At 47.7% G+C, this 26,958-nt stretch overlaps 2 protein-coding genes across 2 annotated transcripts; both read left to right on the forward strand.

Annotated features, from left to right (window-relative positions):
* Window positions 1–1,063: 1,063 nt before the first annotated feature.
* Window positions 1,064–3,403, forward strand: HOXB2 (homeobox B2). Its single transcript, XM_004377984.1, has 2 exons — window positions 1,064–1,565; window positions 2,325–3,403. The coding sequence occupies exons 1-2, from the start codon at window positions 1,184–1,186 to the stop codon at window positions 2,993–2,995; spliced, it is 1,053 nt and encodes a 350-aa protein (XP_004378041.1). The 5' UTR covers window positions 1,064–1,183; the 3' UTR covers window positions 2,996–3,403.
* Window positions 3,404–13,446: 10,043 nt separating this feature from the next.
* On the forward strand, window positions 13,447–14,920 carry HOXB1 (homeobox B1). Its single transcript, XM_004377985.1, has 2 exons — window positions 13,447–14,028; window positions 14,495–14,920. The coding sequence occupies exons 1-2, from the start codon at window positions 13,452–13,454 to the stop codon at window positions 14,821–14,823; spliced, it is 906 nt and encodes a 301-aa protein (XP_004378042.1). The 5' UTR covers window positions 13,447–13,451; the 3' UTR covers window positions 14,824–14,920.
* The last annotated feature ends 12,038 nt before the right edge of the window (window positions 14,921–26,958 follow it).

Below are 26,958 nucleotides of genomic sequence, written 5' to 3' on the forward strand. Positions count from 1 at the left end.
GCCCTCTTCATCTATAGGGAATTCTTTATTGCCAGGGAATATTTTTTTAACTAATACAATGGCAAAAGTGGGGGTGGGGGAGTCTCTTTGTCCAGGAGGGAAAAAGCCCCCCACCCCTCCACACACACACATGCACAAGTACACTGAGCTGAGCTTTGAGAGCGCTTTAAGTTAAACCAGTGGCTCTCTTGGTTCCTGTTTATTGCCCCTGGAAATAGATGCAGATACAGGCTTGAGGCATGAGTGGGTGCATATGCATCTTAGGCAGATAAGGGGCTGTAGATGCTTCCAGATGAGGAAGGCAGGTGGGCATAAGGTGCAGGATCAGCGTCGAAAACCCCGGGCAGAAAAGGGAACCCAAACTACACAGCTATGGAGGCCAGAGGCCCATAACCAGTCCTTCACCATCTATCTCACTCCTCTATGTGAGCCTGGGAGTGCCTGTTGATTTTCCAAGATATAACTGTTGTTTTGGCGGGGGGAGATGGGGATAGTGGTGCTGATAGTTGTAAATCTCTTCTCTTCCTTATTTGCACCTTAACATTGACCTCTCCCAAGGCGGTGGAAAACTTTTTCAACTTCCTCTTCTTTCCACATTGAGATTTTTTTTTTTTTGAGGGGTGGGGTGGGGTTGTTGATGGCCATGTAAATAAAGCATTAATTTATTAAACAATGATTGGACTAGAGGAAGATTTCTCCCTTAGATTCTCTGGGTTGCCAGCTCCCCAGGATGGGTGGTCCCCTGGAGGGGATGGAGGATGGGTTGCTCTAGCTTTGTGGAGAAAGGGAGGCACTGGGGAGAGGGATTGTGAAACCCTAGTGTAGAACTGGGGGTTCATGGTGTCCAGGTCGTGGTCCTCTGGAGTTTTTGAATCAATTAAAGCAAATAATGCTCTCTGTTTTCCACCAGGCCCAGGCGAGCGATTGGCCGAGGCCGGTCCCGTGACCATGAATTCCCTGCAATTTCGCCGGAGTGCTGGGTTTAATAGAGAGAGTCCCCATACGCTTGTATTTATCAGCAATATACAATTATAAAGGCCCAAAATTTAGAAAAAGAGAGCGAAATCTCCCCTCCCACAACCGCTCCATCACATAAACCTGGGGGGGGCATGAGGGAGGGTCCCTTCCGATCCTCCCTCCTGACGCCCCCCCCAGCAGGCCCCCTCCCCCACCACTGAAAGCCATGAATTTTGAATTTGAGAGGGAGATTGGGTTTATAAACAGCCAGCCATCGCTCGCCGAGTGTTTGACTTCCTTCCCCGCTGTCTTGGAGACATTTCAAACTTCATCAATCAAGGAGTCGACATTAATTCCTCCTCCTCCTTTCGAGCAAACCTTCCCCAGCCTTCTGCCTAGCGCCTCCACCCTTCAGAGACCGGGGAGCCAAAAGCGAGCCGAGGATGGGCCCGCTCTGCAGCCACCACCGCCGCTCCCCGCCGCCCCCCCGGCTCCGGAGTTCCCCTGGATGAAAGAGAAGAAATCCGCCAAGAAACCCAGCCAATGCGCCTCGTCTCCTTCCCCAGCCGCCTCCTCGGTCCCGGCCTCCGGGGTCGGATCGCCCGCAGGTGGGTAAGCGGGGTGGGTGTGGGGGTGGGGTGATGGCCTTCGAGAAGAGAGGGGGAGAAAGAGCGGTGGGGGGAGGTAAAAAAGGTGGCGAGCCTGTTGGGGTTCCTTGCCTCCCCGGATTGCAGGGACGGGGAAGCAGAATATCCCTCTGGGGTTCAGGCCAGGCTGCTGCCAGCATTTTTTTTTTCCCCCTACAACAGATTCTGGGAGGTGGTTTGGGAAGAGCTTTTTCTCTGCTAGAAGAAAAGGATTCCATTGGGGTTTTCACCCGTACCTGTGTAGGGAAATGAATGTGCTGTTGCTGGGATTGCATCTGGGGCAGGAGGAGACGCGGTTTCCCCTCCTACAGTCCTAGCGGAAGAGGGGGAATTTGAGAACTAGAGAGAAAATGGGGTGAAGAAGAATCTTTATGAACCCTCTCCTGGGTTGAGTTGGCAAGTATCGAATTGAGGGGTAAACTCGGAGGACTTGGGAGGGGGACTTTGAGGTTCCGGGGCGAAAGGAGCAGCCCCTTGTCCCCTGCGCGGCCCGTGGGCGGCTCTCTGAATGCTTTGCCCTGGCCTGGGCCGGGACTACCAGGCGAGGAAGGGAGAGACGGGGAAACAAGCCGAAAAGCAGTGAGAATGAGCGGCTTTGGTGGGGCGGGACAAAGGTGTTGCTGATACTGTTTTTGACGGGGGGATAGCCTTCAGCTCAGCTGCATTGAGGGTGGGCGGAGGTCGCGGCCCGCTTTGACACCCAGACTGCTTTCCCGGCAGATGGTCCGGGACTGCCGGAGGCCGGCGGCGGCGGGGCGCGCAGGCTGCGCACGGCTTACACCAACACGCAGCTGCTGGAGTTGGAGAAGGAATTCCACTTTAACAAGTACCTGTGCCGGCCGCGCCGCGTCGAGATCGCCGCTTTGCTGGACCTCACCGAGAGGCAGGTCAAAGTCTGGTTCCAGAACCGGCGCATGAAGCACAAGAGACAGACACAGCATCGAGAGCCCTCCGACCGGGAGCCAGCCTGCCCCGGCGCCCTAGAGAACACTGACGACCCCGCCGAGGAGCCCGCGTCCGGACCGGGCGGTCCCTCCGACCCGCGGGCGACGCGGGAAGCCTGCTTTCACCCGCCCGAGGTCTCACCGGGGCCCGCAGGCGCCCGGGGCCCCCGGCCTTTTGCTGCTAGCGTGGAGGGCGCGGGGGCGCAGAGTCCCGGCTGTGCGCTGCGCCGGGCAGCTGGGCTGGAGCCGGAGCTGTTGCCAAAAGACGCCTTCCCCGAGCGGCAGGATTCGCCTTTCCTGCCCGACCTCAGCTTCTTCCCGGCCGACTCTTGTCTCCAGCTCTCGCCCACCTTGCAGGGCTCCCTTGATAGCCCGATTCCCTTTTCCGAGGAGGAGCTGGACTTCTTCACCAGCACGCTCTGTGCCATCGACCTGCAGTTCCCCTAACCCGTTTCCCCGGCCTTTTCGACCCTAGGCCCCCTTGGCCGTCTACAGGGAAAATCGAGGCTACCCTTCCCCCGAGTCCCATAGACTTCTTTATGTGTTTTGCTAAAATTCAGGTATTATTAAATTAGCGTTTAACCCACTCCCTTTTTTCTCTAAAATATTGGGCACTTGGGCTTCTTTTAAAACCCACGCAGAAAAATTCTGTTTGGTAGACTCCTTCCAACGAAATCTCAGGAATAATTAAACTCCGGGGGGCTTTCTTAAAAAGAACTAGAGGGACCTATTTTCCTTTTTTTTTTTTTAAGTTTTAGACAGTAGATTATTTATTAAAATTGTTTAATAATAGGAAAAGGGGAAAGTATTTATTGTACATTATTTTCATAGATTAAATAAATGTCTTTATAATACGAAAACGAGTAAGTGCTTGTGTTGGGACCCAGTCCCGTTCCTCGAACCCCCAAGGCCAGCCCTCTCCTCCAGGACTAGCCGCAAGGTTGGCTCTGTGGAGCCTCGGGATGCGGCGGCAAAGCCCTCTGGGCAGCGAAGTCCGGGTGGTACAAAGGTGGCCCCACTTGGTCACCGCTTCTCCGTTTGCCAACCGGGAAAGAGTCGAAGGTTTTCTGGAAATTCGGTCAGCTCCCCACCCCGCAACAGACGGCCTTTGGCCCTGCACGGGTGTTCCAGGGCCTCTGCTAAGACCTAAAGGTGGGCGGGTGGGCAGAGAGGGTGTACTGCAGCAGGAAGAGGGTGTACAGAGAGGAGGGCGGGGAGGTGGTGTTCCCCAGGCTTCTGCTTCATTGCTGTAAGAGGGGTGAAGGGGCTTTTTCAGAAAGTGGGCATCCTGAGGCCTGTGTGCATGGCCTGGGTCCTGAGGTCTGTAGGTATCCGAGGGTTGGAGTGAGGAGTAGGCGGATTCCTCCAAAAGCAGGACTCCATGCTCAGGGATGGGAACTGGCTTCCAAGTGGTCAAGAAAGAAGGCCGGCTGAGAATGTGGCGGTGCCGGACACCAGTGCTCTTCTGTCCCCTGTCAATCTGAGGCTGGGGTTGGGAGAGTGTCCGAGGAGCAGCGGGGCGACAGGCCCTGGGAGGCCCAGACAGCAGCAAGAGGCGCGTGGCAGGCAGGGAGGGAAGGAGGAGGAAGAGGAGACCGGGAGGGAGACGGGAAAGCAAGGAAGATGCTCAAAATGGCGCTGGGGCCGGACCGCGGGGAGGGCGAGGAAAGAGACTCCGGCCGCCATGACAGCCGCTTCGGCCTGTGCGGGGTCCAGCCCAGGGGATCCGCCCCCTCCCCCCTCCCAGATCTTCCAGACCCGAAGGAAGGGTTGGAGCCTGGGAGCCTCCCTTTAGTTTTTGTTTTGTTTTAAAAATGAACCCTACTGATGCTGAGGATGCGAGACGGAGGGAGAGGCCGCGTGGGTGCCGGAAGGGGAGGGGGTGATCCCGGGTCTGCGGGCCGAGGCTGCCTCTCAGGATCTGCCTTTAGATCCGTCGCTCAGGGATTTAAAGCCTGGCCAGAAGGTTCTCCAAATGCAGACCCACCTGCATTTTCCACCAACTTCGTTTTGCATCCCAGCACTCGCTCCTACACCCCACTGCACCCTGCCAGGCTCCTTGCAAACCCGCGATGCAAAGCTGGATCTCCCGCTTCTGCGTACTGGTTTGTTCCGCGGGAACGTGGAGATTTAAGGGGCCCCAGAAAGCCATCCATCCTCCTTAGGTTTATTTAATATTTTTCCGGCTCAGAAACAGACATTGCGGGGCTACCTTCACAGCAGATGCTGCTTTTCTCTGAAAGCGGTTTATTTCCTGGGCCTCCCAGACTTTCCCCTGGAACAGCCGGACGGGGAGGTGGGGCGGCAGGCACCGAGAGGCAGCAACTGTCAGGATAAGCCAGGAGCCAACATATGTCGTGACATACAGAACTAGACAAGCCATTGCATATATTTTTTAACGGACCCCTCATGGTGGGAAGTATACACATCTTATTCAGCTGAACTTTTATCCCTTAAACTGTCTTAATATGGAATCTATCTCCTGCACTAAATAATCTTATGTCATGTTAAATTGGACTTCTTTCTCTCATAAATAAATTAATATAGAACAATTAGATGCGTTATTATAATAATATCATGTATCTTATTAGTTTATTTTCCCTCATAAAATATATAGGTATGAAATAAATTCAAGATATTAAAGTAATAATACACAGCTTATTGGCTCGTGTGTTTATTTTCCCCATAAATAAGTGAATATACAATATATTAAAACCACACTATACATCTCATTGCGCTCTGTGTTTATTTCACCATAAAATATCCCCCCAGGCAGTGTTTCATGTCTTAAAAATCACAGCACATAAGCCATCTCTACACCAGCAAAATGAAATAGACATTTCAGCTAGAGACTTTGATTTCTGTGGATAGCCAAACTGGATAATTTGGTCTAATTAAAAATGCTCTTTCAGCTATAGCAGGTTGTTGCAAAGATCAGGGATACCAGAAGGATCCTGCAAATTGCTCTCTGGCTTTGTTTAGTCAAAAGGATAGCATCCTTCATCAATGGCCAAAAGTGCAAGATCTGAGATCATGACTTGGTTCTAGCAATATCCAGGAACCTCTGAGGCTTCAGTTCTCTAGGCCTTGCTACTCAATGTGGTGGTCCACTACCTTCGAGCTAGTTAGAAATGCAGAATCTTAGGCCTCAGTCCAGACCTACTGAATCAGAATCTGCAATTTAGCAGGTCCCCAAGTGATTTATATGTACGTTAAAGTTTGAGAAGCATAGCTATGTCACAGTGGCTACCTTGCTTCCTGCCTTCCTCCTATGCTGAAGAATTATTGACCCACTTTACCTTGCCACTGCCTTCTAATCCTCCTCTACCCAAACCAGTGGCCCAAAGGGTAAGGAATCTCTGCTCCTGCCTGAAGCTGCATCTGTCCTGATTCCTCCCTGCCAGCGTGAGTGGGGAGCCAGAAGTTTCCAGCCAAAGGATCAATCATGAAGATGTTTAGATGCAGATACTTGCGTATCCTGGGGTAAGAAGCTGTCAATCCAGGGAATCTAGCATTTCCCTTGGTTAATTATTGGAGAGGAGTTGGAAATCTTACAGGAAATAAGCCTTTCTCTTTCTCTCCTTTCCCAAATTCACAAAATGCACCATCTCTGATGCCACAACAACAGAACAAAAAGGCAATGCATTTCCTGACGGAAATGACTCCCCTGTTCAATCTCTTCATCCAACTTCAAATTCAAGGGAATGCCTAGGAATCTGGGATTCATGAAGGACTGAGATTTAGGATGCCTATGTTCCAAATTAGCTCCTTTCATCTCTGAGGCCATCCCTTTTAACCTCAGTGTTCCCAGCTGGCTATGGAGAAGGAAAGGGAAGAGGTGTGGTTCCAAGATAAGGCAGCAGATCCTTCTCCCCTGGGGTGGCATATTAGAGGGCAGTGCCAGGCAGCTACACTCACATTCTATCTTGATCTGGGCAGGACTTCAGGCAGGGCTTCTCTTGGTTCAGGACCAACTGTGGGTGGTCTGTAGCAGAGACTGGTTATAAATTGGTTGTGGTTGTAATGGGAAGGTTTCAGTGCAGCCCAGAAGGCTGCTGGTCAGTCTGCCCTGCTCTTGGTGAGTCATTCTTTTAAGAAGAATGGCTCATTTATATTATGGTGAAAGCAAAGGATCGTTAGAGTGAGGAATTATTTGCAATCATGATAACCCTAAGTCATTAAAAAAAAAAAAAGAAGAAGAAGAAGAAGAAGTTATGCCTGGACAAGTCCCATCCCCTTTTTGGATCTCAGTTTCTCTATCTTTAAAATAAATGGAAGAATTAAATGTTCTAATGTACTCTGCAATGATATATGCCAAAAGTATGTTTGTTAGTCTTCACAAACAATGTATTAAATATTTATTATGGCTGGTGTCCTATGTTCTTATATGGGGGCAGTGATTCTTGGTGTTTGACAATAACCCCCCTCCCAAGTACCTGGTTGGGCCATTTTAACAAATGTTAATTTGTATCTTTACACCAGCAATCATGCCCCAACCATTATTTAAATGAGTAGGGAGAGAAACCTTTCCAGCAAGCATTATTTATAGTGCTATGTGCCAGGCACCAGGTATTCAATAAAAATGATTATAAAGAGGTGTCCTAGCCCAGTTTTTCTCCGGTTTTCACCCTCTACCATCTTCTTCAACATTTGGTTGTGTTTACTCTTGCTTTAAAAGAGTGGGCCATTTCATACCAAAGAAGCCACCCAAATTCTTTGACATGGTGTTCCAGACTTGAAAAGTACCCTTTAGTCATGTTTTATCTGGTTGCTGGGGCGTCAGAACATAGACACAAGTTCTGGGTCTTCTTAAATAGCCCTGTTGAATCCCCCTATCCACCTTCCCTCCAAGTCTCTGAAAAGTACTTACTGGCACCACTGCACATCTTTCTGAAATGTGCTCTCAGTCAAACTCATATCCTCAGTTTGCAGAAGGTGGCTTCTAGGGCTCCACAAAATACTCTTTGCCTTCTCTGGCAGGTATGGCCCAGATCCTCCACTGACCTCCAACTGAGCTCTGCTCCCTACCTCCTCTATCCCTCTCTTCACACACAGTGGTGAACCAGATATTTTGTGCCTGAAGGAAATCCAACAAACTGCTTCCTCCTTAGAGTAGAGAGTGAAAAGTGAAGGAGCCCCATTAAGAACTTCTCATACTCCCAATGCTTATTCCCAAGAAACGTGATCTGATCGAATGTGGAAATTATCGAACAATATCATTAATATCGCACACAAGTAAAATGTTGCTGAAGATCATTCAAAAGTGGCTGCAACAGTATATCAACAGGGAACTGCCAGAAATTCAGGCTGGATTCAGAAGAGGATGTGGAACCAGTGCTATCATTGCTGACGTCAGATGGATCCTGGCTGAAAGCAGAGAATACCAGAAAAATATTTACCTGTGTTTTATTGACTATGCAAAGGCAGTCAACTGTATGGATCATAACAAATTATGGATAACACTGCAAAGAATGGGAATTCCAGAACACTTAATTGTGCTCATGAGGAACCTGTACATAGATCAAGAGGCAGTTGTTCAGACAGAACAAGGGGATACTGTGTGGTTTTAAGTCAGGAAAGGTGTGCATCTGGGTTGTATTCTTTCACCATATCTATTCAATCTGTCTGCTGAGCAAATAACCCAAGAAGCTGGACTATATGAAGATGAACAGGGCATCAGGATTGGAGGAAGACTCATTAACAAACTGCGTTATGCAGATGACACAACCTTGCTTGCTGAAAGTGAAAAGGACTTGAAGCACTTACTGTTGAAGACCAAAGACCACAGCCTTCAGTATGGATTACACCTCAACATAAAGAAAGCAAAAATCCTCAAACTGGACCAATAAACAACATCATGATAAACGGAGAAAAGATTGAAGTTGTCAAGGATTTCATTTTACTTGGATCCACAATCAACACCCATGGAAGCAGCAGTTAAGAAATCAAAAGACGCATTGCACTGGGCAAATCTGCTGCAAAAGACCCCTTTAAAGCTTTGAAAAGCAAAAATGTCATCTCGAAGACTAAGGTGCACCTGACCCAAGCCATGGTATTTTCAATCAAATCATATGCATGCGAAAGCTGGACAATGAATAAGACAGAAGAGGAATTGACACCTTTGAATCCTGGTGTTGGCGAAGAATATTGAATATACCATGGACTGCCAAAAGAACGACTAAATCTGTCTTGGAAGAAGTATAACCAGAATGCTCCTTAGAAACAAGGATGGCGAGACTACTTACATACTTTGGACATGTTGTCAGGAGGGATCAGTCCCTGGAGAAGGACATCATGCTTGGTAAAGTACAGGGTCAGCAAAAAAGAGGAAGACCCTTAACGAGATGGATTGACGCAGTGGCTGCAACAGTGGGCTCAAGCATAGCAACGATTGTGAGCATGGTGCGGGACCCGGGCAGTGTTTCGTTCTGTGGCACATAGGGTCACTAGGAGTTGGGACTGACTTGATGGCACCTAACAACAACAACACACTCCCAAACACAACAGAAAAATCACAGCTCGGACAAGTCATTCTGCTACAAATTCAGTTGGATCAGTGTTCAATAAGGTTTCTAAAGTGGATATTTTGGCCACAAACTATCCCATTTGGATAAACCCAATTAAGTAGAAAATTATTTCAATTATTTATGACACTCTAATCTTTCTTTTTAAAAAGTTGTCCAATTCTCTGCTTATGTTTCACTCCAGATAAAAAGTTACACCCTGTTGATCTATCTGGATCACAGAAGTCAAGTTCAGCCCTTACCCTGGGGAAGGACAGTTGCTAAGCTAAATCCCTCAAAGAAGGAGAGACAACATCCTCCCTAGAAAACTTTTCCCAAATATTTGGAAAAACCAGGAGGTTCTTTCTAATATCTAATCTCAAACCTTTTGGCTGCAGTTTTAACCATTTTAGGTTCTTTAATAGATATAAAATATTAGGCTTTAGTTTTCCAAATACGCTTCAGCACAGAAGAAAATCCTTTGCCAAAACAATCAACCTTCTCAATTCCCAATAAAATTTACACTTGATAATGTACATACTGTATAATATATGGTGATATGTTACATGAAAATATAGCACATATGCTATTCAGCTACTACATATTTCCATATTTTAATATACTAGTTATATTTAAAAAAACAGAAGACTGACTCATATTGTTTCAGAATGTGCATGTAATGCTACCACACATTCATAAAGTCCTCTGTGGTTTATATTTTTTTGTTTGTTTTAATCCTACTAGTAATGTAGTGAAGTAAATAGTATTACACCCATTTTATATAGGAGGAGGCTGAGACTCAGAGAGGCCAGGAAACTTGTCCAGGGTCATAGAGGTAAGAAATGGCCAAGCAAGGACTTGAACCCAAGTATTCTGGCCTGAAGCCTAGTACCCTTTCCATTATAATATGTACCACTGACAGTCTAAGGTTCTCTATTAGATTAATGATAGTTTAATTAACTTGCATTAAAGGAAACACCACTGAACTCAGACCCACCCCCATCCCCAACAACAACAAGAAACCATCCTCTAGTAGAGAAAATTTGTAACCCTGAATATCTTTAGTTCTTAAGCTTCAACCTTTGCTCCTGGGCTTGGCCTTTAAATCTATCCCAGAGATCTGGATCAAGATCAGAAAGGCAGAGACACTTAAAGGCCTAATGAAAGATTCATACTGCTCCTGCCAACTCCTAGCCAAAGCAACTTCTTCTACAGAGATAGCCAGAATCTGAGGTGTAAACTTCTAACATACCCAACTCTGCTTAAAATGGTTCCCCTACTGGTACTCTCAGTGTGGTAAGGACCAGCAACCCTCAAAGATAATTTCAGTTCTAAACATGTTGATGTTCTCCTTGCTCCTCTATATGTCTAAGCAGACCATATAAATTAGGAAATCAATTTAATTTCACTTTCATCCCTCTGATGAATTTAATTTGTTTAACCAGAAAATCCTGTAGCCTATAGGTTACTCCAGATGGGGATTACTTCCTCCTTTTTTTTTTTTTTGCACTCAGTTGTGAGTTTAGCAAGAAATACAGGCTCCATAGACTCTCCAGGCCAGAGGCCAGAGAAGCTTCTTTTAAGGAGGAAGAGACTAGGGTATCTAGGGAAGCAAGTTGCTTGATTCTCCCTGCTCTTCCTGCTGGGGCTGAGAGAGCCAGCAGGACTTCTTGAAAGTTTTAATATATCTGCTACAGAAGGGAAGGTGGCAAGATTCAGGGATGAATTGGAGAGCATGGCGAATTTGGAGAACTGAGGCTAAAGCAATCACTACAATTGACAATATGACTTGAGGCACTTTTGCCCCACCCTTTTCTTGACAATTGCTGTTATTAGAGGGCCTGAATTTCCCCAACTCCTACATAGATTTATGCTGTTTTATTAAAGTGGTTTGGAATTTACCTCCTATGGATCTCACATTATTCCCTTTATTAGGAGGGCAAGGGATGGGGTGTAGTAGGTGCTGCCTGGACTGAGCGAAGAGTGGAAAGTGAAGAAATCTCAAGTCTTTCAGAAGCAGTGCAGCCAGGTCAAATCTAGGCCTAGCTCAGGTTTGGGATTAGAAGGAAACCCTAATACTCTACAAACTTGATCTCTATTCTCCCTTTAATATCCCCAAAGGTCTCAGCCTGTATGGGGGACATCTTAATGTAAGAGTAAAAAGCTGGGAGCATCTATAAACCCAAAAAGGTGTAATAGAAAGAAATAAGCTTTTCCAACTTCAATTCTCCTTTTCTCTTCAATCCTTCTGCAGGCCACCCTACCCTCCCATCTTAATTCTCCTTTCCTTTGTCTACCCTCTTCCCTTTGGCAGTGAACATTCTCTCACCCTCCCCCATTGCATCTCTCTCTTAAAGAAGTTACCAGCTGGTTCCCCCACCCCCAACTTGTCCGGGTCTGCAGCAGGGTCTGAAGCAAAGGATGGGTGAGAAGGGGGAGGGGGCAGGGGGCTTGTGAAATGCTTTGAGCTCTTTCATAGTTGGGAGCTAAGCAGGGCTCACAGTTACTAGAAAAGAGAAAGGCAGTATGATACAGATAGAAAACAGGAGAGGCAACTATGGGAAGGACAAGCAAAAATGAGAGAGAATGGGAGACAGAAAGATGGAGGGACACAAACACAAAGAGATAATTTTGGGGTTCCTTGCAGAGGGATGAGTATTCACCCTACCCTTTTAGGACGATGAAGCCTGAAAAGTTTTGATGGTTCTCCCTGGACCTGTCCTACCTGCTTCCTCTTCTCTCTTGAGCTCAATTGTTTACAGAGATCCCTCGCTGAACTCTTGCCCTCCTGGACTTGCCCTAGCCTCGGCCCCAGGCCTCTGGCCAGGCAGACACCCTGACAGGTTACAAATGAGTGTGGGTGTTGGATTGCGCCAAGCTCTTGTCTGAGGTGTCTGTAGGAGGAGAATCAATGGGCTTCTAGTCTAGTCCCATCCAGGATCTGAAAGAGTGAAGGAGGCACTTCCTGTTCCCCTGCCCCCAAAACCTAACCCAACAGACACACAGAGCAATAAAGGAATGACTGAGACCCCACTCTTGAGCCTTAGAATTCAGATCCTCAGGACCTGTACACTAATTCTTCCATTCTCTGAGCAAACTCTCCTTATCAATTCTGGGAAATTAATTGAAAATATGAATAATTTTTTAAGACTCAACTGGCATTGAGTGTATGGATTTGAGGTTTGGGAATTTTTCTTGGGGGGAGGGGAGAAAATGAGGTAGTGCAAGAGAGAGGGATAAGAGGGAGCCAGAAGAATCCAGGGTCTACACTAGTTTCAAACACTTCGAAAATAGAATAAAAATTTCCCCCTGCTTCGCCTCCCTGAAAAACACCTAGCTCTGTGCTCATTGTAGCTCTCTGGAGAGATACAGGGAGTTATTTAAGTCTGAGTGAGAGAGCCAGCTACAGCTATGGATGGCTAGAGAGAGGATAAATACATCTAGAGAGATGAGTTGATGGATAGATAGGGAACGAATATAAATATGGAGAGAGACAGACGAATGGAGAGATGGATTGAGACAGAGAGAATATAAAGAGAGGCTGAGGGAGAGAAATGGATGTGTGAATGAGAAGAGAGCATTTATGCAGAGAAATGGAGACAGGAATGTGGCGTTTCTCATCCTCCTAACCACATTTCTGTAGTCCTGCCTTACTCACTGAAATGTCAGTTTCCCACCCCATACTTAATGAATTCTTCATCTAGATTCTAGTCTCTGCCTCACACCCTTAGGCATCTTTGCCCTCCCCCAGCCCCACAGGCATCCATTTGGCCCAAGATAACATACCTCACCCTGCAGTCCTAGCCCATCACCCCAAGACAAATTGGGAGAAAGAAGCACAGAATGGGAGTTCTGGGCAAAGTAAAGAAGGAGGCTGGATTCCCCACTTCCAGGTCTACAGCCTTGGGGAGAAGGCTCCTTTGGAAGGCGGGAAGATTAGGGGGCAGCTGGATTGAATTTGTCCAAATCTAATAACCCAGGAGCCTCTAGAAGGCTTTGGGGGCTGGGAGGAGAGAAAAGTCTTGAATATTCTTCTAACTTTTCCCCCCTCTCCCTCTGGTCCCTTCTTTCCAAAAGTCTTTGAAGAAAGATGTTTTTGACGCTTCCACGTCGCTCTCAGATGGATGGGCTGCGGGTGATTGAAGTGTCTTTGTCATGCTAATGCTTGGGGGGTGATGGATGGGCGCTGGGGCTGCCAAACTCTGGCCCGCTGCGCCCATTGGCCTGGGAGAGATCACATGCGCCCCACCCCCACCCCCACCCCTCCTAGGGGAGCGCTGGCCCAGGCGAGCTGGGCCGGGCCATGGATGCAAGCCTCAGCGCTGTGACATACTGCCGAAAGGTTGTAGGGCAAGAGAGTATCTCCCCCAAACGGGCCGACCCTCCTGCGGCCTCGACGCATGGACTATAATAGGATGAACTCCTTCTTAGAGTACCCACTCTGTAACCGGGGACCCAGCGCCTACGGCGCCCACAACGCCCCTACCTCCTTCCCACCTTGTTCGGCTCCGGCCGTTGACAACTACGCAGGCGAGGCCCGCTACGGCGGGGGGCTGCCCAACCCCGGGCTCCAGCAGAATCCTGGCTACCCGACGCAGCAGCCGCCTTCGGCGCTGGGGGTGCCCTTCGCCAGCTCCGCGCCCTCGGGGTACGCCCCGGCCGCCTGCAGTCCCAGCTATGGGCCTTCTCAGTACTATCCTCTGAGCCAACCTGAAGGAGACGGAGGCTACTTTCACCCCTCAAGCTATGGGGCCCAGCTAGGAGGCTTGTCCGACGGCTACGGAGCCGGGGGAGCCGGCCCCGGGTCCTACCCTCCGCCGCAGCCCCCTTATGGGAACGAGCAGACCGCGAGCTTTACACCGGCCTATGCTGATCTCCTTTCCGAGGAAAAGGAGCTGCCCTGCCGGTCAGAACCCAGCAATCCCACGGCCCGGACCTTCGACTGGATGAAGGTCAAGAGGAATCCACCCAAGACAGGTAGGGCTCGGGTGTGGCCGTCACTCCTCAGGGCCTAAAGGCACTTTGCTGCCTCTGCACTGATGTGTCCTGGGCCGGGACTGAGCACTTCCTTCTGAGCCTCCCAGCTAGAGGCAAGTAAGAGCACTCTGGTGCATCTTAGGTCAGGGGGGATTTCCCTCTACCTAGTGAGTGCCGGATCACCCTCAAGAGTAAGTCTACATCCCCCTCACTTCCCGATCTGTGAGCCCAGCACAGGCCCAGGACCTCAGGCGTCGGGATGGGGGGTGAGGGATGGAAGTGTAGGGTAGGTTATTCTAGATTTGGAAATGGGGGGCGGTTGGTTGCCCGGTGATCCGTGAGAACTTTGAGAGCTGGATTTGGACAGAGTGATGAACGGAGATGCAGAGCCGGCCCGGGAGAAGGGGAGGGGAAGGAGATAGAGGTGAGAGAAATGACGTGGCCCTTCTCCCCGCCCCGCCCCTAGCTAAGGTGTCCGAGTTGGGCCTAGGCGCGCCTGGCGGACTCCGCACCAACTTCACCACGCGGCAGCTGACCGAGCTGGAGAAGGAGTTCCACTTCAACAAGTACTTGAGCCGGGCCCGAAGAGTAGAGATCGCCGCCACCCTAGAGCTCAACGAGACACAGGTCAAGATCTGGTTCCAGAACCGGCGAATGAAGCAGAAGAAGCGTGAGCGGGAGGGAGGCCGGGCGCCCCCAGCCCCACCCGGCTGCCCCAAGGAGGTGGCCGGAGACGCCTCGGACCAGTCGGCCTGCACGTCCCCAGAAGCTTCACCCAGTTCAGTCACCTCCTGAACTAAACCTCCCAATCTGACGGGTCTTCCTGGCACTCGCGCACTCCACTCCAGCTCTTCTCCTCGGCTCTCTCCAACTCCGGACCTCAGCTTCACCGAACCATCGATTATCCCCAAGGCCAGGGGCGCCAGTTTAGAGATGCCTTTGTGGGGAAGGGCGTAACAGTTTTCTCCGGTCTGGGTCGGGAGCTGATGGCTAGGGACCCTACAGGACCAGAGGCGGGGGAGACCCCGACACTGTCAAATGTGGAGGGAAGGTCGTCTGCCTTTGATCTGGAGATCAGCTCATGGTCACCACGTGGGTGGGGGTGGAGGGTAGGAGTGGAGTCCACACCCTCCATTCTCCCTTCCTTTCTAACTTCCATTTGTTCAGTTCAGTGCCTTTGAGCTTCGAGGACTTTTGCCACGAACTCCTATCCTACTAACCTCCCCTTGGTACAGAGGGAGGGCTCTGAATTTTCTTTGTGGAGAGGAGGTGTTTGGGTGCAGGTAGATTATTACCAATGCTTAATCTCTCCAAGACCTTACAATAGCACCAGCTGCCTTGTGACAGACCAAAAAGTTCCCTATCTAACCCTATTAACTCTTTCCGTCCCAGCACGTTTGTATTGCACTAATGCAGCCTCCAGAGGTTGTTTTCTGAGACCCACCTCTTCCCACCAGCGACCTCATTGCCAAGCCACCAAAGTGTTCTGGATCTTGGGACTCTGGAGACGTCTGGAATGCTGTGCAAACCTGCCCACAGTGAGCCTGAACCAGGAAGGCACAGGCATGCCCCCACCAGATCCTCCCCTATTTATTGCTTCCTGGAAAACCCAGGACCCTCCTTCCCATCTCCACCCCAACCCTTGGGGGCAGCCTAGGGAGGCCCAGCAGCAGATAGCATTTCTCTCAACCTTGGAGACAACCAGTAGGCCATCAAGTTTCTGGAAACCTGAGCCTCAAGCAAACCAGGTTGGCTCTGTACCTCCAACTACCTCATTCCAATAAAATCTGTGTTTTTTCCCCTCTTCCTGTCTGCATCTGCTCCTCCACCAAGAGGTGGGAGGCCTCATTCTCCGAGCCCTAGGGGAGAGGAGAGGAAAAGTTTAGTGCTGGCTGGCGGGGCTGGATAAAGAGACTTACTGTATGTGGGCCTAAGCAGAACTGGGCTCCAGGCATCCAGGCAGGACCATGGTCGATCCACTGGTCTTTGGGGAAACTGGGAAAGACATGGAGGAAGATGGCTGTGGGAAGGAGACAGTTCAGGGAGCGTCCTGAGATGAAGGCAGCAAAGGAGAGCAACAGAGATCTCTCCGAAGAGAACAGAAAGGATGTGAAAGAGAAGAAGTGTGGGGGAAGGTGAAGAGATTCCACTTTCATTCCCACCTTCCTCTCTTTAGCCCAGAGCAAGGCCTGGCATAGAGTGGGTGCTCAGTAAATATTTGCTGAAGGAGAGGAGCACAGGTCTGGGAGGCTGGCTAAAACCTCCCCACCTTCTTGCTCTAAGAAAGTTGGAGGAAGGGCCGCTGACAAACTCTAGGCTGGTGCACAGGTTTCCTCATGGCCCCAACCCAGTGCCCTTTCACCCGGCGACTCCAGGCAGGCACTGGGGAGCCCGAGTCACTGGGAGACTCCTGCCCGCAGCCCACGCACCTGGATAATGCCATTCCACCAGGGCTCGAGGAGAATGCCCTCAAGCTCCCGGCTCTCCGGCTCTTGGGCTGCGAAAGTCGCCAAAGGGCGGTGTGAGGTGGGGTGCCGGAGAAGGGCGGATAACCAGAGGAGGGAGAGAGGCGTCAGAGTGAAGCTGGAGGATTGTGGAGGGCCTAGGAGGAGGCCGAGGTAAACTGGAATCCGCGTTGACCTTTTTACCTCGAAGCGCCTCTGGGCTTTCCAAACAAGCCAACCGCGCGCTCCCGGGGGCAGCTATTGTCTACGGGCGGGTCCCACTGACAAGCCCTTGGTCAGCGGAGGCGGGAGGCCGGGGACCAGGAAGCTCCACGGCGGCCAACAAACCGCCATCACTCACTCGACCTATGGTGCGGTCCAGATGCCCCCTGGCCTCCAAGCCCTGGGCCCCGGTTGATTGATTCTGGTTACCCCGGGATCTCTAATGCCCATGGGCCAGGGCAGTCCGAGGTGGGGCCATGGCCACCAAGAGAGGGGAGTGCTTCTTATCCAACATCCCCCCCCCCGCCAATTTATTTAATTTGTGATCTTTCAAAGGAAAAGAGACTGCAGAAAGGGCTAGGAGTGTATGCAAAATACGGTGAGCATTTGCTTCCTAATGAAGTTGGTGCCATTATATGAGTGAGAGGCAACATTATCAATAATTGTGCAACCCAGCTGGAGAGGAAGAAGTGTGTGGCAGGGGGAAGCCTAGCTTTCCCAGAGGCTGCTGTCTTGCCCTCTGTCTTTTAAAAATCTATTAAATGCTTTTCTGCATTTAATTCAAATTGCCACCAAAGTTGGCTCCCCCAAAGGGGTCACCTTGACAGAGGGGACAGAGCAAGTGTCTGTGGGAACACAACTCTCCTTGCTTGGAAAAATTTAGTGTTAGCCAGTAGAGCTTTCTGGTTGGGATATTTGGGGATCCTCCAGCCTTTGGGCAAGTGGGCAGGAAAGCCAGTAGGAGGGAAGAGTAGTGGTTAGAGCTGGACCACAAAGATAGTGGAGCTGGGCCTTGACAGGTCCTGAGGGAGGGGTGATGGAAGGGCCAGGAGGAAAGGGGAAGGCAGCCCCATTTGATTTTTGGTCACAGCAGAAAGAACCATCAGATTCCCCCAGGGATGGGTGAGGGGCAAATCAATTCTCTGTTAACACAGGGGCAGGCTCAAAATAATCAACAATGAATCTGAGCCTCCCATTTCCTTCTATGCAAAGATCTACCGCTTTCCTGCTTTGTACACCCCTACTTAAATCCTGCTTCAAATCTGAGGCTCCAGACAGGTCTACACAGAAGGCATTATTTGGAGAAAGAAAAGATCACTGTGTATTTTCCTATATTAAATGACAAAGGAAAGGATGATAACACACACACACACACCACTACCACCACCACCACCACCACCACCACCAAATTTCACTCCAACTGAACTGAATTGAAGGTCTTCACTGTAAAACTTCCCAGGAAAGATGCCAAATTGCTTCACTCAGACATTCTCCCCATGCCTTTCAAATAGCTATTTCTTTTTCCCTTCACAGACCTTAGAGAGAAAATTGTATTTGCCACAAGATCTGAAAGTCCATTTTCTGCAAAGTTTGAAAGCCCTCTAATCCACATCTCCATTTACCAAATCTCAAAAAAAATCTCCAGTTTTGAAATAAAAATCTTAAAAGAGATTTTTTGTCTTGATTCTTCATGCGATAGACAATCTTCTCAGGGCTGGTTGAAAGTTTGTCAAGGTTTCAGGGAGCACCCCCAACCAGGCCCTCTGGTTGCAGGGTGGTCAGGCCTCCATCCCACCCAACCCACTGCACCATCTGTTTCTCAGCCTGCAGTGTGGATTTTTCCTCTTTCATTTGCCTTTTTCCTCAGCGTTTGTTCTCCCAACGTGAGGCCCTTTGATCTCCTGGATGGACAAGAGAGAAAGAGAGATTTAAAAAACCTCTGAAGCTCTTCTTACTTTTAATTCAGGTTTCTTTGTTATGAACATTTCTTGTGCCAACACCACAGGGTTGCTGGGAGGGCAGGCCTGGCCCAGGGTTGGTGGGATGGGGAGTAGGTGAGGGTGTAGGTAGGGAGGCTGGGGGAATCTCTGAATGGTTGAGAGGGGGGAAGATTGAGATGAGTTAGACAGGTGGGTCAAGGAGTTGGGGGAAATGTCTAGGATACTTGGGTTCAAATCTGAGCTCTACCGTTCACCAGCCTTGTGGCCTTGGGCAAGTTGTCTAATTCCTTGTGCCCAGTTTCATCAACTACAAAATGGGGATAATAATAGTACCTATTTCATAAGGTTGTTGTAGGGATTAAATAAGTTAATATATTAAAAATGCTCAGAATAGTCCCTAGTTTATAAGTGTCAGCTATAATAATAATTATCATCATAAAGGGGACATGTCCTCTCCCTTTGCTATACTCTGCAGTCTATTCCAAGGCTCATTATGACCCTTTAGGATGCCCACACACATTCACTTCTCACAATAATCACTAGAGATAGACGGGATTCCCTTCTTAGCAGCTGAGAACACCTCAGGTGCTTCTAGTTTAGCACCCCCCCACTTCCTTTTATTTTGGCCCCAGCCTCTCCACCTATAGAAGAGGAGAATTGTCACAGTCTCTTGCACTCTTTCCTCATCTCCATTATGTAAAAATGGACAAGAAGTATTGAAGGTAGACACCTCAAGTTCCTGATTTAGAGTGGTTACCAATGTGGTAACAAGTTTTCAGTGTAGCCCCCTTCATTACCTGGGTGAGTTTATGCCAGTTATTCAATTTCCCTGTGCCTCCATTTCTACAGATGTAAAATAGAGAATGTTGAAGAACAAATGAGATGATATATGAGAAGTGCTTAGAGCAGTGCCTGGGACATATTAAGTGTTCTGTATGTATTTCCTAATTTATATATTTACATAGGATATTTTTCTAGTACTTTCTTACACTGAGGTGTTCTTGGTCTTGGCATGATGGAAGTAGACATCCTCCAGCCCTGGTCCCCCTGAAGCACTAGCAGACCCACCTGGTACCATAACCATGGAACTTGTTGCCAGGGAATAAAATAATTATGAATGAAAGGGTTCAGGGGAGTCCCACAGAACCCTAGCTTACAGTACAGTATCATAATGAGAGATGCTTTTGCAAAGGCAGTCTCATTGCATAACTGGGGAGCACATTCTCACTATAGTTCATGAGATTGGTGTCCCTTGGAGTTGTACCAGATATTTTCTAATGACTCAGTCATCCCTCTAAGGACTTCCTTGCATGACCTTCCTGGCATGACTCAATCACAGTATTCCAGATGCTTCAGCTTTTGCTATTTCCCAGGTTCTCTAAATGTTTTACATAATTGGAGTGTGTCCTGGCTGGGGCAAGAGTTGGAGATGCAAAATATTTAATGTCCATTTTTGTGGGAACAGGGAGGTTCAAACAGCTACAGACTTCAGATCAGAACACTGACCTGCCCCTTGTCCACTACTATTCTCTTCATCAGGAAAGAAATGGATCAAGTACTTCAGAAAATAAGTAATTTTACAGGAAGTCCAGAGATCTGAATTTATTCTACCAAGGGCCTCCTTGGTATCCTCAGGTAAGCCACTTAACTTCTCTGGGCCTGCTTTCCCAGTCTTCAGTATAACATTGAATTATCCCACTGTAGCTCGACTCATCCCTTCCTCTGAGAATGGAAGACGTAGGTAAGAAAGAATGTCAAACTTGGAGGTGGGGCAGCATCCTGTTAGATGTATTCTACTGGCTTAGTTACAGCTAATTAAAATCACTCTTTCTCTCCCCCCAGCTTTCAAGATCACTTGCCTGGGTCCAGACAATTCTGAGCCCTATAGCCCTTTCAGCCTGGCGAGGAACCAAACAGGGAGGGAGCCCCACAAAGCATGCACCCTCTGCTTCTTTGGAGCTCCAAGCTCCCTTCAGTTTACTCTGGCCTGACAGCTCCATTTCAACCCCCACCTGGGAGATGAAGCAGCTCAATATTTACTCAGCCAGAGAGGTTTGCCTCCCTAGCCTGTCCCTGCTGGCTTTGCTCTGGCCACCCCTACTCCCTTCCCTTCCCTTCCCTTCCCTTCCTGGTTCATGGAGAGTTCAGCCCTGAAATGACTTGTAGCCCCCCACCCCCTAGTCCTGGCGGAGCCGCCTGTCCAGGGGATTGCTGAGGCCAGAAGGGCGGGGAAAGGGCCTCTGTCCTCGGGGTCATGCCCTGGTCTTTCTACTCTTGCTGGACCAGCAGCCTGGGCCCTTGGAGGAGAGACTCAGCAAATGATTTTATTTTTGGGGAAGGAGTGAATGGAAATCAGTTAAAATAGAATTGTTGGGATCAGAAGGATAGTCCAGGACTGCAAATGTGTCATGTATCTGCATGTTATTAGTATTTTAAACCATGTTTTATGGTAGAAAAACTCAGTAAACTTGTAACAGTTTGGACTCTTTTTCCAAAGACACTAAAAGAGCTAATGCTATAAAGAAATAACACTGGTGTTTCTACCTCCTAACATTCTAGAATGTAAGCTCCTTGAAGGCAAGGATTTTTGACTGTTTTATTCACTGCTTCATTTCTAGTGTCCAGAACAATGCCTGGCACATAGTAGGTATTTAGTAAATATTTGTTAAATAAATAAATATTGAAGTAAAATTTTCCCATCTAGAGGATGGGCATCACAAATGTGGCATTCTGAAATGATGTCAGTTTCAGATGTCTGATTAGTCCAATATTGCCATCATAATCAATGTATTTATAAAAAGAGAAGGAAAGTAGGTTAGAAATAGAAGGGAACTTGGGAGGCATTTTCTTCATCTCTTAAAAGTGTCCATCTCAGACAAATGACAGAGTTCATTTTATAGCTTCAGGGCGATTCTAATCCAAAATTCTCCTACAGAGTTTTTATATGTTTGTGCTTCCTTTACTTTAGCAAGTGTAAACCCAAAAAAGGACTCAACTTAGAAAATGAAAAAAAATCGAAGACCATCGTAGACAAAGCTTTCTTCCTTTCTATCTCACAACCTACCTCAAAAAAGTCGAATGTCACCATACTAGACTTGGTACACCAATGTACTAAGGTTTCATTTTATCTTTTCTACAAAAGTTTGGGATGTCTTCCTCTTCTGGGGCCAATAAGGTAAATTCACACAAGGCTGTGTACATGGTTTGTTTGGGATTAAGAAAGAGGACAGTGTAGGGAAGCATTACTTTCAATACTTACTGGAACTCAAGGGCAAGGACAGCTCCCTGTTGGCAGTTTCACAGAGGCTTTGGGAAGATCACCCAGTCTGGTGTGGTTTGTTGCCACCATTGGAAATTGTTGAGAATTGATGATATCCTCTTGCTTATATCTACTGTAGATCTACACACATGGATCCTGATACTGCAGAAACAGGAACCTGACTTGAGTCTGGCAGAGGGAAGGGAAGAACTGTCAAGGAAAAGCAAAAGTCACTTACTCATCCTCTGTTCCACCCTGGAGTTAGAGTTCTAGATCAGGGCCCCCCCTAGAGAGAACAAAGCTTGGGCAAGGAATTCCACAGCAGCAGCTTGAAGGAAAGGCGAAGTTTCTAGGGCCTAGGGGGACATGACTAATAATTTTGGCCAGAGTTCTCTGATTGCTATTTGAGTCCAGCTGAAGCCTCTGCCAGGCGTTGTTGCTCTCTGGGAATGAGAAGTCTGGAGAGGCAAAATCTGGACTACAGGCTGTGCAGGGGAAAAGCCCTGAGGTGTATGTGAGGAAACACAAGGCTTATAGATGGTGGGAAGAGCTATCCCATGTTCCTCCCCGGCCATGAGCTTCCTTTTCGCCCTTCTCCACTCTCCCTTCTATTTATACCCAGTTATTTCCTGGAACTCAATTTTTAATCTCCATACTTGGGATTGACAGGAGAGACTCTATCCAGGGAGCTGAAGCTGACTAGAAAGAGTCAGAGGGAGGCAAGAAGGCTGCATCTTCTCTGGAGGGTGGGTGGAGTGGGATGAGAGGAGTCTCCATGCAGCACATTCAAATTCAGTAATTCAGGGGCTTTGGAAATGGAGAATTGCAAAGATGCCTTTGAAAGAGTCTGCTTGTTTGCAGGCTCCCACCTACGGTGTGTGAACATTTCAAAACCCATTGAAAACCCATTGAAACCCACACCTTGGCACACTTCTGCAGACACATTGGCTTCCCTTACACATTTGAAGACATAGCCGTAAACAAGTGTTGTTACTTGTGTTCCTGACCAGAAAACAAACTGACTTTGCACACAGCTTTGCAGGGACACAGCCAGAGAAAGAGAGCTAGGGAGACAGGTATTGTTACCTGTATGGGAAGATTCTCTTTCCCTTCCACGCTTTGGAATTTATATTTCGACTGCCTGTGGTGCAAAACAAAACTTTGGGAAAGTGTGAGTGGAAAATAGAAGAGTTCTCAGCATAGAAGTAAAAAGGAAAAGGGTCCTTTGCTAAGTCCTTAAATCTTACATCTCTCTGCAAGATTTTCATGTGTGGCTAAACCCTCAGGGGAAAAGCAAATATTAAAACAAAGCAAAACAAAATTAAAAATCCCAAACATAATCGATCTCCTGCATTTTCTTCACGGAATGCCAGTTACCCAGAGAGCTGAATTTCCCCTCTGGTTGTTATTTGTATATTTTGGACCCAGAGTTTAGTAAGACGGGAACATAAGATTTCTACCTTAACTGAGTCTCCCTGCCTTGAGTAGAAAAAAGAAAAAGTTTGTCTTTATCCCTACAATTTAATAATGAAGAACAAACGGACAAATAAAAGAATAAAAATAGTGCCTAGTTGGTGTCTAATACCAATCCTAACTTTGGGTACTTCAATATCCTAATCCATCAAAAAACCAAACCTTTAAACATGGTTTAAATCAGTCTACCAAAAATCATCTTCAAGCGCCTTACAAACTCCTTACCATTCTGAAGAACTCTATTTCACTACAGGAAATACATATATTTTTTAATTCCTCTTTTTGAATAAGAAGAGGAGTTTATCTGCAATAGAGACTAGTCTTCCTTCTAAGTCTCTTTGTTCTTTCTAAGTCAAAGGGATATGAGAGACTGGGAAAAAAAATTCAATGTGAATTTTGCTTTACTCTTTCTCTTCATCTGTCCCTCTTGTGCACAAATTCCTGGACAAAAACAGGGTCGTAGGTCTTAGTTTTGAATTTAATAGGTATGATAAAGCTCTTGCTCAGTATGTCCTCTGATTTGGCCAGGTGCTGAGCACTCCCAATGTCAGATTCCTCCCTCAGGAAACAAACAAACAACACAGACCTGGTTCCTTCTTTTTCTGTTTCTTTTTCCTTTCCAGAAATTTAAAGTTTAGTTCTCAATTTTATTTTTGGTGACAAGTGTAAATGTTTGCTCAGTTGCGGAGACATAACTCAGATTCTTGTCTCAGGTCATGTGGAAGCCTGGATGGAGCCCTTTTCCATCTTCTTCTTTCAACTGTGCCAGGTTGCAAGACTTAGATGGTTTTCCTCCAGTCACAGAAGGTCTAACTCAGCGCCTCTAAAGCCTCTTCCCACTGCAGCCTGGAACTGGGAGTGGGTCCCTGGGTTCCAGGGTACACTTTTCAGCAGAGGTCTGAAGCCCTTGATTGGGAGTGGAGTGAGGACAGTGAAAACCTCACAGACCCTTCACGGGTCTGAATACCAAACCCAAAACAAAAACCCAAACCTGTTGCCTTTGAGTCGATTCTGACTCATAGGGACCCTATAGGACAAAGTAGAACTGCCCCATAGGGTTTCCACGGAGCACCTGCTGGATTCAAACTGCCCATCTTTTGGTTAGCAGCTGAGCTCTTAACCACTGTGCCTCCAGGGCTCCTGGGTCTGAATATTAGGTATTTATTTCTACACTGGGTATGTCTGGAAAGCAAGGATTCTCTCCTCCTCCCAACGCACACACAAAACCCTGCAAGCTTAATGAAGGGATTTGGTTTAAGGAAATAGAGATAGGAGAGGGGTATGTTGCTTGTAAATCTGTTCCCAGCAACAGGGAGAGATGTTTTTCATCCGGCCTTTGGCAAACATGGCTAGAAATTTCTGACCAAAAATGAGATGCTAAACCATCTTTCAGATCAGCGTTGCCCTTGGATATTTTGATGACCACCTCGCTGCTTTTTAGCTCACAGAGAGAGCTGAAAAGTCTGCATTGCTAAACTCTCCTCTGTTCCCTTCTCCCTTTCCCCACAGGCCCCCTAGAACATAGCCCAAGAGCCTTTTATGTCTCCTTCAGGTGAATGAATTTCCAAGAGATCTCAAAGCTAAAGCAGACAGTTGTTGGGAATTTCCCGCTTTTCTCAGCCTCACAAGTGCCTATCTGTTGTTAGTTGCCGTAGAGTTGATTCCAACTCATGGTGACCCCATGTGTGCAGAGTAGAACTGTTCCATAGGGTTTTCAAGGCTGTGACCCTTCAGAAGCAAATCACCAGGCCTGTCTTCCAAGGCACGTCTGGGTGGTTTCGAACCAACAACCTTTCAGCTAGTAGTCAAGGGATTAGCACTTTGTGCCATCCAGGGACCAGCTTCCTTCCTTAGTTAGTTAATATCTTTATAAAATGAGGTGTCCAGAACTTAACAGAAAATATAAAGTGTGATTGGATCTGTTCTGTATAGAGTGGGTATATTACTATCCCTTGATCTGGGTACTATATTTCTATTGACACAGATGAGAAAGCCTAGGCAGGGAAGGACAACACGGCACGCCAGTGGCTGGTAAAAAATGTGAGGAATCCTCTCTTTCTTGCAAATTATTGTGTCCATCTACTTAACTTCGAGGGCTGCATCAGTCACTGATGCCATTATCCACACGAATCCCCACGTTCAGGAAGAGAGCTGCTAGACCAGCGGCCATTTGTGGGGAGCAAACATTTGCTAAGCAGAGTCTGTGTCATTTGTGAAAAGGGAAAGAAGTGTCAATGTAAAGAAACATCGTGGACCGGTGAGAAGGAGAGGCCCTGTTAGCTCAAGGGAAGGACTTGCAGGTGACTCAGCCTAGGGCAGCTATTACAGTTCTGTTCCCCCTTATCATTGTTGTCCAGGTAATTCTACTTCTTTTCCAGTGTTCTACCCTGACTTCCCTTCTTGGCAGCAGATGTTATTATCTTTGTTATCACTGTGGTCATTATTATTGGCATTTATATAACATCTTGCTATCAGCCCTTACTTCTCACCACATCTCTGAGAGGCTGGTATGATCGTTATTCTCACTTTACATATGAGGAGCCTGAGGATCAGAGAAAATAAATAATGTACCCAAGATCACATATATGAAAAGCAACGTATCGTTTTCTTTTTCTGCCTCTGGTCCTCAAGAATTTATATAAGTTCACATGTATGGAATATGCAATTCATTCAGGATGATGGCTGTTCTTCCGCTTTGTCCCACTCTATCTCCATATCTAGCTATCAAGCATTGTTCAGGGTCTCAGGTCACTGCCTCTTCTTTTTCCTTTTGGAAGAGAGAAATAAAGCAGACTCTGCAAATATCCAAGATCATTAGGTTCAACTAGGGAATATTCCTCTCTGTGTAACCCTTAAAGATTGAGAATTCCTGCAAATAGAATCCAAGTTAGATATTGGTTGACTCACAGATCTACATGAATTGCATATTCCATATATGTGGCCATGATGGAAGTTTTGCTTTCGGGATCCTCCTTTGCAGTGGTCTTCAAGGTTGGAAAGATGTATGCACTTTGTACCTGGTTGATCTTGAACCTGAAGGGCTCAGGTTTGGCACATTACAGCAAGCCTGGGAGAATGGGAAGGGGGCCCTTAAGGTGAATCTGGGAAGAAGTATTTCTTTGAAGACATCTCTTCCCAAATTCTTCCTATGGATGGGGACATGCTTTGACTTCCTAGGTAGCAGGAGTCATAATACAGGGATATATAAGAAGTGGGGGCTTTTAGCCTCAGGTTTAGAGATCACAACAGTATCCAGTTGCCTGCTCTCACACAAATCAGCCTCCCTGCACATCTCTTCTGTCCCCCTTGTTGAACACTCCTATCTGTAGCAGACTTATAGGTCAGAGCTTTGAAGACTTTGAGGAATAAATAAATCAAAAGTCCGAATCTCCCGCCTCCTCCACCTGCCAGAATCCCAGGCCTGGTGTACAGACCCAGGAGCAAGGCAGATGGAAGGCAGAAACCTGGAGGCCAGGAACAGCTTCACATCCCATAACTCAGCCCAGGTCCTGGGGACATGTAGAATGGTCCTGACAGCAGAATTAACATAATGGGGAGTCTAGGGGGAGAGAGAAAGAGGAGGGGGAAAGATCCAAAGCTAGATTATGGGCAGTAGATCATTTGGGTCTGGCATCCACTCTCCTGCCTTATGCAAATGTTGCTTTAGCCCTAAAGAAGCCACATTCCGGGACTAGCTTGCTGTTTATTTAAAAATATGCAGACTTTGCAACCAGTCTGGAAATCTCTGATGGGGCTCCTGATAAGGGCATCTCATCATATCCCAGCAGCAGGGCAGTAAATCGAGAACATG

The sequence above is a fragment of the Trichechus manatus genome, unplaced genomic scaffold, assembly GCF_000243295.1.
Source record: "Trichechus manatus latirostris isolate Lorelei unplaced genomic scaffold, TriManLat1.0 scaffold00054, whole genome shotgun sequence".
In the NCBI taxonomy this organism is placed as follows: Eukaryota; Metazoa; Chordata; class Mammalia; order Sirenia; family Trichechidae; genus Trichechus; species Trichechus manatus.